The 9127-nt window shown below is 63.8% G+C and overlaps 1 protein-coding gene across 1 annotated transcript; it reads left to right on the forward strand.

The window, feature by feature from the left end:
* The first annotated feature begins 2651 nt into the window (after nt 1-2651).
* On the forward strand, nt 2652-8173 carry CLBA1 (clathrin binding box of aftiphilin containing 1). Its single transcript, XM_004376810.2, has 5 exons — nt 2652-3092; nt 4203-4351; nt 5749-5878; nt 6941-7057; nt 7931-8173. Exons 1-5 carry the CDS (start codon nt 2652-2654, stop codon nt 8096-8098), a joined length of 1005 nt encoding a protein of 334 aa, XP_004376867.1. The 3' UTR covers nt 8099-8173.
* The last annotated feature ends 954 nt before the right edge of the window (nt 8174-9127 follow it).

The following is a 9127-nucleotide window of genomic DNA, read 5'->3' on the forward strand; positions in this document are numbered from 1 at the left end:
CGGGGGGTGGGAGGAAGGGGATTGCTGCATGGAGAGCTGGTCCCAGCCCCAGCTCTGCTTCAGATGCAGGCCTGTGGATGTGAGCCGCAGTTAGTTGCCCACACTTGAACATGAGGACAACACCCCCCTTACTCCTTTCCAGCTCCCTGGTCTTGGAGGATGGCCAGGGCAGTAGAAGAGGGGTCCAAGGTGTGGGGGGGGTGCCAGTGGCGGACGGCTGCAGGGCTGACCTGCACCCTGGTGACAGAGGGGCAAGCTGAAGCCAGGGACTGAGCCAGGCAGAGTCAGTGGCTGGTCACCATCCAGCAGGGCTTACAGAGTCCCCACCTCGCCCCGCCTGGTTGTGTGGGCCAGGGTGGCTGGATGGAGGAGGAGGAGCTCTGGCCAGCCAGAGGGGGCCACAATGGTCTGGGATTCCTTTGTGACCTCCAGCCCTTAGCCATAACGTGTCACTCAGAGATTTGGACCATCCACCCACCTGCAGGGGACAGGTAGTCAACACTTCTCACTGACCCCTCCCAACACGAGCTGTCCCTCCATCTAACAGCAGACTCAGGTCACACGGTGGCGGCATGGGACAGCAGAACCTGCCTATACCCTGTTATTACCCAGCTGTCTGCCTCTCACAAAGCGAGGTGGGGGCAGGAGGCTTCAGGTCAGAGTCCAGAGAGTGATCTCATTGTGCAATTTTTTAAATTAAATTTGTGGGTGGCTTGACTGAGAAGGAAGGGGGGGGAGCAGGTGAGTCATGGAAGCAGGGCGGGGCCCAGCTACAGTCCTGGGAGGAAGGCGGGTGGAAGGATCCATATGCAGGGAGGCTGGGGCAGATGAGGCTGCAGCGGGGCCTGGCCTTCACCTGCCCAGAGACGCCCCAGTCTGGGAAACCGGGCTGGGGGAGGCAAATCGGGCTTACACATCCCGGTCAGCTTCAAGAGACTCGGTGCGGAGGAAGGGCCTGGAATGCCTGGGGGGCTGGCAGAGGGGCCAGGCTCACTCATTAGTGACCACGGGGCGGGTGGGGGGGGGAGCTGCAGGTAGACGGCCCTGGAGGGAGCAGTTGTCCCTGCCCTGCACCGGGGTCTGCTGATGACCGTCCTGGAATCAGGGCCCTGCACCTCTAGGAGGGAGGAGATGCCCCCTGCCCTACAGGCAGCAGACTAGGGGCTGGGTGTGCTCCAGGGCATCCAGTCCAGTGGAGAAAGCATCACACAGCTGCACTGGGTCCCTGCTGCATCGGTGCAGGATGGGCGGCCAGGCTGGCAGCCTTCAGAGGCCCAGGAAGTGGTTCTAAAGCGAGTTGGCAGGCAGGGTGGGAAGGCTGCTCCAGGCCGCAGCCGGACCCAGACGCAGAGGGAGTGGCTGCGCACTAGCCGTGCGGGCAATGTCCCAGGATGAGGTGGACGCAGGCGCGGGCTGAGGCTCTATCCTGCTGGGGCGGTGGGGAGTGCCGCAGAGGGGCCCATGCCCCAACCAGGGTGATGGGTGGGGGACACAGGAGCACTAGGGGCTGCTAACGATGCAACACGAGCCGCTCGAAGAAGCGCGCTCATGAGGGCGCGCAGAGGTGGAGGATGCGGGGGGCCGAGCTCGGGCTCGGGGTTTCGAGGTCGGAACCGGAACTCGGGGTCCGGGGTCGGGGTCTCGGGGACAGAATCAGGGTCTTGGGGTCGAGGTCCGAGGTCGAGTTCTCAGGGTCGGGGTGTCGGGGTCCGGTGTCGGAATCAGGGTCTCGGGGTCGGGGTCCAGGGTTGGGGTCCCGGGTCCGGGGTCTGCGTGCTCGGACTCCACCCTCCAGGTGCCGGGAAAGCCTGGAGAAGCAACGCGCGGGGCCGGGCGGCCGGAGGCGCGGCCTGGAGTTGGCCCCGCCCCACGGCGAAGGCGTGCTGACGTCAGGCGGCGGGGGCGGAAGAAACGGTTGACGTCGGAAGCGGGGCTGGCGCGCGGTTGCTGGGCAACGGGTCGCGCGACTGGAGGCGATGGGGTTTTCCTTTTGCGTCCGCTGTGCCGCCTCGACCCTCCTCGCCCGGTAGCGGCGGCGAAGGTGGGTGCAGAGCCCGGCTTCGGGACGCCGGTACCCTCCCCGCTTGGAGCCGGCCCCTCAGACCGTCCCGGAGGAGCCTCGCCGGCCCGCCCAGGGGTGCCTTCGGGGGCCGGCCTGCTGCTTAGACTACCCTTCCACCCGCCCCCCGACAGCTAGCCTAAGGGCACCCCGCCTGTTAGCGCCCCTAAACCCCGCTCTCGGGAGACCCTTCTGGGCTCCTGGAGCCTCCCCTCTGGCCAGAGTGGACCCCAGCCCCTCTCCTCGCTCCCGGCGAGCCCCCAGGAGCTGGTCCAGGTCACGTCCCTACCCGACCCGTGCTCCTCCTCCGCCCTGTTTGGTCTCTGGATCCCGCCCCTGTGCTGGGCGCCTCATCTGCTAGCTCAGAAGGAAGCCAGAGGCCGCGCTCCCCGGGGCAGCGGGGCCTAGGACGCCACCCTCAGCCTCTAGGCAACGTGGGCATGGCCGCCCCTAGTTGGGCCACCAGGGCCCCTCCAGGCCCTGCCCAGCACACAGGGCGAGGATGTGGCCGCCTCGGGCAGCTGCAGCACAGTAGCGTGTACGTCTCCTGAGCGCTTCTTCGTCGGGTCTCTGCCCGCCTGGTGGCACCAAGATGCAAGACCTGCGGCAGCTAGGGGGGGCGCCTGGCCACGGGCATCCTTTCCTCGGTCCTGGGAGTCACCTCGAAGGGGGAGCAGGTGAGCTTTCCGTCCATGAGGCCCCCGGGACACTGAGCAATGGCAGGCTGGAAGGGACGAGGCTCCACTGGGACCGGCCTCGGCTGGACAGGCTCCCCAGGCCCAGCGAGGGCTCCTCTGCCTGCACCGGCAGCTGTCCCGACCCAGGGGAGCACAGCAGTACCTGGGGGGAGTTTGAATGCTTTCGGGAATCTTCAGCCAAGGCTGAGCAGTTCTCTCAGCCCCACGGACTCCTGGAGGGGTCCCCAGATCCTCCACTGCCCAGAGCTGCTTCTGACCAGGAGAAGCGTGGTTCTCTCCGGCCTCCCCAGGGCGGACCTGACCAGACGGGCAACGCTGCTGTCACACCGTCTGAGGTATTTCCAAAGTACCAGTGGTCACCCTGCCGAGTGGGACGTGTTTGACAAACTCCGGGGCTTCAGTGTGACTCCCAGGCCACAGGGCCTGTCGCTCTCCGGGCCTCGTCCCTGGCCAGGGGCTGGCCACTCCACGGTGGGGGGAGATGCACACCTGGGTCCCTTTCTCTGACCACTGCTGTCCAGGCCTGCCCACTGGCCTTCCCCCCGGCACCTCCATTCTCCAGTCTTCCTCTTGTGGCCCCAAACCAGGACATGAAAAAAACGTGCAGTACTATGTCAGCACGCCCCTGCTCTGCCCCTCATAGTGGCAGGGAGCCTTGTCTTGTGACGACCTCTGGTCTTTTTCTGTCTTCCTCTTCCTTCTATTGCTCCTCTTACTCTGCCACCTCTTTCCTTCACAAATGGTTGCCCCAAACCCCGTAAGAACAGAAGGTAAGAAGTAAACAAGGAAAGAAGCAACTCTACTGGTTGGCGGGGCAGGCCTGTGTGTCTCTGACCAGCCAGTGTTCCCCTGGACCTCTGACCATACCCACCCTTAACACAGCCAGCTCTGCCCTCACACTTTGAAACGGAGTTTCTCCAGCACAATTGATGTGTTAGGGAACAGTTTAAGCACAATGCAAATTTCACAAGAAACACTAGGTGGATGTACCCCTCTGTGCCAAGCGCATGAATGCATAAAGCATGCACACACCTCAGACACCCACCCACCCGGGGTGCACCTTCCTGCCTGGTCCCAAACAACCCTCCCTCCACCGTTCGTGGAAACTCACACTGCAGCCCTCCGACCCCACCTCCACAGCAACCTCAGGCCTTCTCGAGGTAGCTCCTGGGGATCGCTTAACCAGTGAGCACGTGGGCACCGCGCCACCATCTGCATCAGCGCCTGTCTTCCTTCCACGTGCCCTGACAAGGCTGAGGTGGGCCCTGGCCCCATTTGCCCGTAAGCCCTGTGGCTTTGATTGCACGATTCTGCACAGCACGGGGACTCTTAGGAATGACGTGTTAGAGTTGCACAGCCATTTGAGCCAGAATCGTGCATCTGTAATATGGTGGCATAACTTGTACATTTCTTCTAACTCTGGGCTGTTTTTCTTTTTATTCCAGCCCATTCTCAGCTACGAGAAAATTTTTAAGTTTGCGTTTCAAGAAATACCCGTGCAGCCAGCCCGTGAAGATGTTTCCACCTTAGACCGTTGTTTAGAAATGAGCAGTGAAGAGACAGCTGGCCTTGGACCCACACATGAGCCATTCTGGTAATGAGCCCTGATTGGAACAGATGTCCCTGACGGTAGCTCTTCGTTCAGACTGGGGTTGGTCAGCTGATGCCAAGGCAGGTGGTCTTCCTTCTGTAGATGGCGCTGTCCCCCTGGCCCTGCCCTTGTCACCTCGCAGCGTCCCTAGGGACCTGGCAGCACCGGCCCCTCCCCCCGGGGCAGACTGGCCTGAGTGTCAGCTCTGTGTGCCTCTGCTGCATCTTGAGGGGAGGGCTGGCGAGGCAGAAAGACCCCGTGGGCCTGAATGGTGGGCCGGGGGCCCCGGGGGCCTGGCCAAGTTGGTCAGCAGCCTCAGTGACCCTCGGCCACAGTCAGAATAGCCCTGCAGCAGCGGAGGACACCCCAGCGTCCTGGGGGACCTTCTCAGGCCCCAGGGTCAGCCTGTGCTCCTGGGGCTGCCGGAGAGGCACAGCCACGGGTGGCGGGGTGTGTCACAGACACAGCTGTTTGTAGAGGGCCGTTTCCTGAGTCCACACTTTCCCCTAAGTGCTCAAAGAAGCACGGGCAGCTGTGGGCACATGTGGCTGTAGGTGAGAAGCAGCTCCAGATAAGGCTAGAGGGAGGGAGAGCAAGGTGGTGGGCACTGGCCGCCCTGTTTTCTCAGCAGGCTCTGCTGGGGGACTGCCCAGGCCTGAACAGACTGGACTTAGTCGGAGAGCCAGGCGGGGCACACCCTGGCGAGGGGCTGCAGGCCGCGGCCCAGCAGCACGGGTCTCAGCAGCCTCGGCCTGGGGGCCCAGAGGCATGGGCGGCCATGGCGCCGTCCTCAGGGGATGGGTCTGTGTCGGCTCACGCTGGCACGGGACTCTCCTGCCTGTCTCCCAGGGGGTCATCTGCACAACTGCCTTTCTTTCCCACTGGAGGGGCCTCCCTCAGGCCAACCCACCCTCTCTCCATCCCCTCACAACCCCCCTCCGCACCTAGCAGTGGTGTCCGGCACAGAACAGACCCGTGCCCAGCACGGTGCTAGGTACACCATGACCAGCGGCTGCATGCCGGGCCTCACGGGGCTGATGCTCCTCGAGGAGACCGGCAATGATGATAATAAATGACCGCCTCCAGCGGAGCATCTTGTGGAGAGCGGGGAGTGGGGAGGAGGTGCTGGTCCTCTGTGAGGCAGTGAGAGGGTCTGGGATCCGGGTATACAGGAGAAAGCCGGTGCTCAGTAGGAAGTGTGCAGGAGAAAGAGAGGTGCTCAGCAGGAAGTGTGCAGGAGAAAGTGGGGTGCTCAGCAGGAAGTGTGCAGGAGAAAGCGGGGTGCTCAGCAGGAAGGGCGCTGACGTCTGAACTCCCCCTGGCCGCTCGCGAGGCGCTGCTACACTGGGTTCCGAGCGGACCGTGCCCGGTCATAACGTTTAATTTTACTGTGTTTCCAGCCCCGAGTCTAGAAAACTCTGGCGAGCTCTTCAGAACACCCCCAACTTGTCCACTTCACGAGGCCTCTGGAACGAGTCTCGCTGCCGGGAGAACTTCTTTCTTGTTCTCGGAATAGACGCTGCTCAGAAGGTACTTGTGTTGAGGCTGGGCTCCCGGGACCCTGCGGGCTCACAGGACGTGGGGGCTCCGGGAGGTCCTCCTACGGGGCGGGGGGGGGTGACTCCCTCCCCCCGAGAGTGTAAAGGCTCAGAATCAGGAGACGGGGTGCGTGGGGAGCCGGCGAGGCAGTGGCGGGTCGGGGTGGTGCATGGGGGGCGGGGCCCGCGGGGGGGGCGCACAGCTCCGTGGGGGAGACTGCGGCGCTGGGGGCCGCGGTGGACGTGCCCTGGGGGGGGCTGGTACGTGGCCACGACGTGGTGCAGGTGGGGGCTTGGGGCTCACCCAGGTGTCGGCAGGGGTGAAGCACGAGGCCCCCAGACCTGTCAGGGCCCCAGGAGGGATCCCTAACGTGTGAGAGAGGTGACTAGGAGACGGGGGCCGGTCCTGAGGCGCAGGCCGAGCAGGGGCGGGGCTGGAGCCGAGCAGGGGCGGGGCCGGGGCCGAGTAGGGCCAAGAAGGCTGTGGAGCCGGAGGGCAGGGCGTCTCTCTCCCAATGCGAGGTCCGCTGAGGGAGGTGGGCGGTCGGTGTGGCTGCGGTGGCTGGGGAGCAGGCGTGTGAGGACTCAGTGTTCCTGGGGCTCTGCCCTGCCACCCCAGCGGGGGCCCTTGGGCTGAACTGGCCGTCTGGGAGCAGTGAGGGCGGAGGGGAAGAGCGCTCCCGTGGGGTGTCCCTGAGCCTCAGCTCGAGCAACGAAGACAGCCGGGGTTCAGGGAGGGGTCAGCTCCAGGTGGACGGGGCAGGACTGATCCTGGAGGTGCAGCCAAGACCTTTCCGTTGCCATGACAGGGGTGTCCGGTGTGAAGGAGGGCAGTGATGGGGGGCGGAACAGGGGAGCACGGTGAGCGCAGGGCCGAGGGGGCGATGGGACGGAGACCTGGATCCCCAGAGGAGCCGGGGTGCTTACCAGTGACTGCTGTCTAGTAGTGGGGCTCGGGAAGCGGGGGACGATCCTGGGGTCCACCTTCAGCCTGAGAACCCTAACCCTCACTTCTAAGTCAGCCGGCAGGTGTGTGACTGTGTTTCTTTCCCAGAGACTCTTGGGGGGCGGGGGCCCTGGCTTGGAAGTCCCTGCCCTTACGGAACCCGAGGAGCCCCTGGATGGCAGCAGCCGCCGTTGGAACCCCTGCAGTGCCCTGATTCAGACCAGGGTGAGGAAGCCCCGGGGGAGTCCGGCCACAACCCCACACACACTGGGGCCAGGCTGCCTAGCGAGGGCCAGGACACAGCCTGCAGACACCCCAGGTCTAACTCGGCTTCACCCTCATGCTGTACACCCTGGAGGCCAGAGGCCCCCTGAGCACCCCACACCCAAGACCTCGAGTCCAGGGAGGCCGTTCCACATGCTCAGGAGCTGGCTTTGGCTGACGGTCACCACGTAGGGAGTGTGGGAACAGGCACGAGGCAGCTGCCCAGCGGCCCCCTGAGAAGTGCCGAGGACCTGAGCTGGGACAGTGAGGGCCACACCTTTGCACCCCACCCCTGAGGCGAGAGTGGCCCTCAGTGAGAGGGAGGCGAGCAGACACGGCCCATTCTGAGTGGTGTGGTACGAGCGGGCTGCTGGCTGCAAACAGGGCAGAAGCCAAGGAGCACAGTGAAGCTGCAGCTGTGGGCCCCGGGACACCAGGGTGGGCCCTCCCAGGTGCCCAGAGCTCTGTGCCATTCTGCTCTTAGGACAACACCACAGGCAGGAGGAGACAGTGCAGGTCGTCTTAGAGCAACAAGACAGACAGAAGACATCAGAGCAGCGTCATCCACAGACGCCAAGCACTGGGGAGGGTTCACCTGCGGTCACTTAGCAGACACACGGGCATGACAAGGATAGGCAGGTCGGGGCCAGCGTGGCTGCAGGCCTGGGCCCCCAGTCACGGGGAGAAACCAGAGGCCTGGCCAGGACTGGCGAGGGGGGTCCTGAGGACCTTGGGGCACAGGGGCCAACGTTCCCCTGGGTGGGGTTCTCGGGCTCTGCCTGGGGGTCCATCTGGGTGCGTTGGGTCTGACTGCTGTCCTTTCTTAATCCTCAGCTCTCCGGGAGCCCCAGCGGCAGACAGGGGGGCCTGAGCGCATACAGCCTTTTTCTGAAGAAAAGCCCTGTCCCTGGACACGCACGGTACCTCACAATGCCGAGGGGAAAGAGGCTGTTCACGCCACGCAGCCTCGCGAGGATGCTATTCAAGAGCGACGTGTGCTGAGCACAGAAGGGCTTCATGTCTCCTGAGGACCATTACAAAGCCACGTCAGCATCCCAGGGTACCAGGCCCATGGGTCCTGTCAGGACAGAGCCGCTATCCGTGCATCGCCTGGGGGGAGTGTGGGGGCGCTGGGTGTTGGCCGGGGGCCTTCTGCCCAGTGTCAGCATTGCCTGCACCCTGCAACAACAGATCCCAGGCCTCAACTGCCCCGGGGTCCCTTTGGGGCACCACTTGTCTCGGTTGGCTCCCGTGAGGGCCAGAAGGAGGGAAGGGCAGTGAACGTCAGGGGAGACAGCTGGTCAGTGAGCTCAGAGCCCCGAGTGTTTCCCTTTCCACGTAGCACCAGCCAGGATCACAGTGGCATGCTCGGGTCTGTCCCCCAGGGTGGCATCTGCCTCTCACTCTCATGGGGCCTCTGCTCGCAGCTCCAGGTGGGTTTTTTCTGCCTGGCGGGGTCCTGCACCGGCTGCTTCGCACCCCTCGGCACTCATCGGTCTGAGCTCTTGGGGGTCTTGAGGGTGCCTTGCCAAGGAGCCCCTTCTCTCCTGGTGCCCACGACCAGCTACCACTAATTTTTGTAAAATTTTACTAAATAAAATGGCCTGGACAGACCTGTGATCTTGCTCTCTGTCACTGCTCTACAAGGATGAGTGCCCAGAACCCTGACATTCCACCTGCCACCCCCCAGGTCAACCCCCTTAGCCAGGCCCTCTGGGTCACAGGTCCAAGGTGGCTGCCAGAGAGAGCCGAGCAGGGAGAGTGCTGGGGTGCCTGCAGCACAGGGCCACGCCGCGCAGCTGCCTGCCCCGGAGGCCCTGCTGACCCAGCCCAGTCGCCAGAACCGTTGGTGCCTGGTCCAGACCTGAATGAATAGTGGCACAGGAGGGACCCGTTTGCGTTGATGGTCAGTGTTTTCTGTCCGGAGAGAGGGGAGAAGCAGCTGTGCCTGGCACACACCACCAGCCCCCACCCTGGCTGTGCTGAGTCACCACCCCATTCAGGGCATTGGGATTTATGTTAAAGGGGAAC

This window comes from Trichechus manatus, unplaced genomic scaffold (genome assembly GCF_000243295.1).
Source record: "Trichechus manatus latirostris isolate Lorelei unplaced genomic scaffold, TriManLat1.0 scaffold00045, whole genome shotgun sequence".
Classification (NCBI taxonomy): Eukaryota; Metazoa; Chordata; class Mammalia; order Sirenia; family Trichechidae; genus Trichechus; species Trichechus manatus.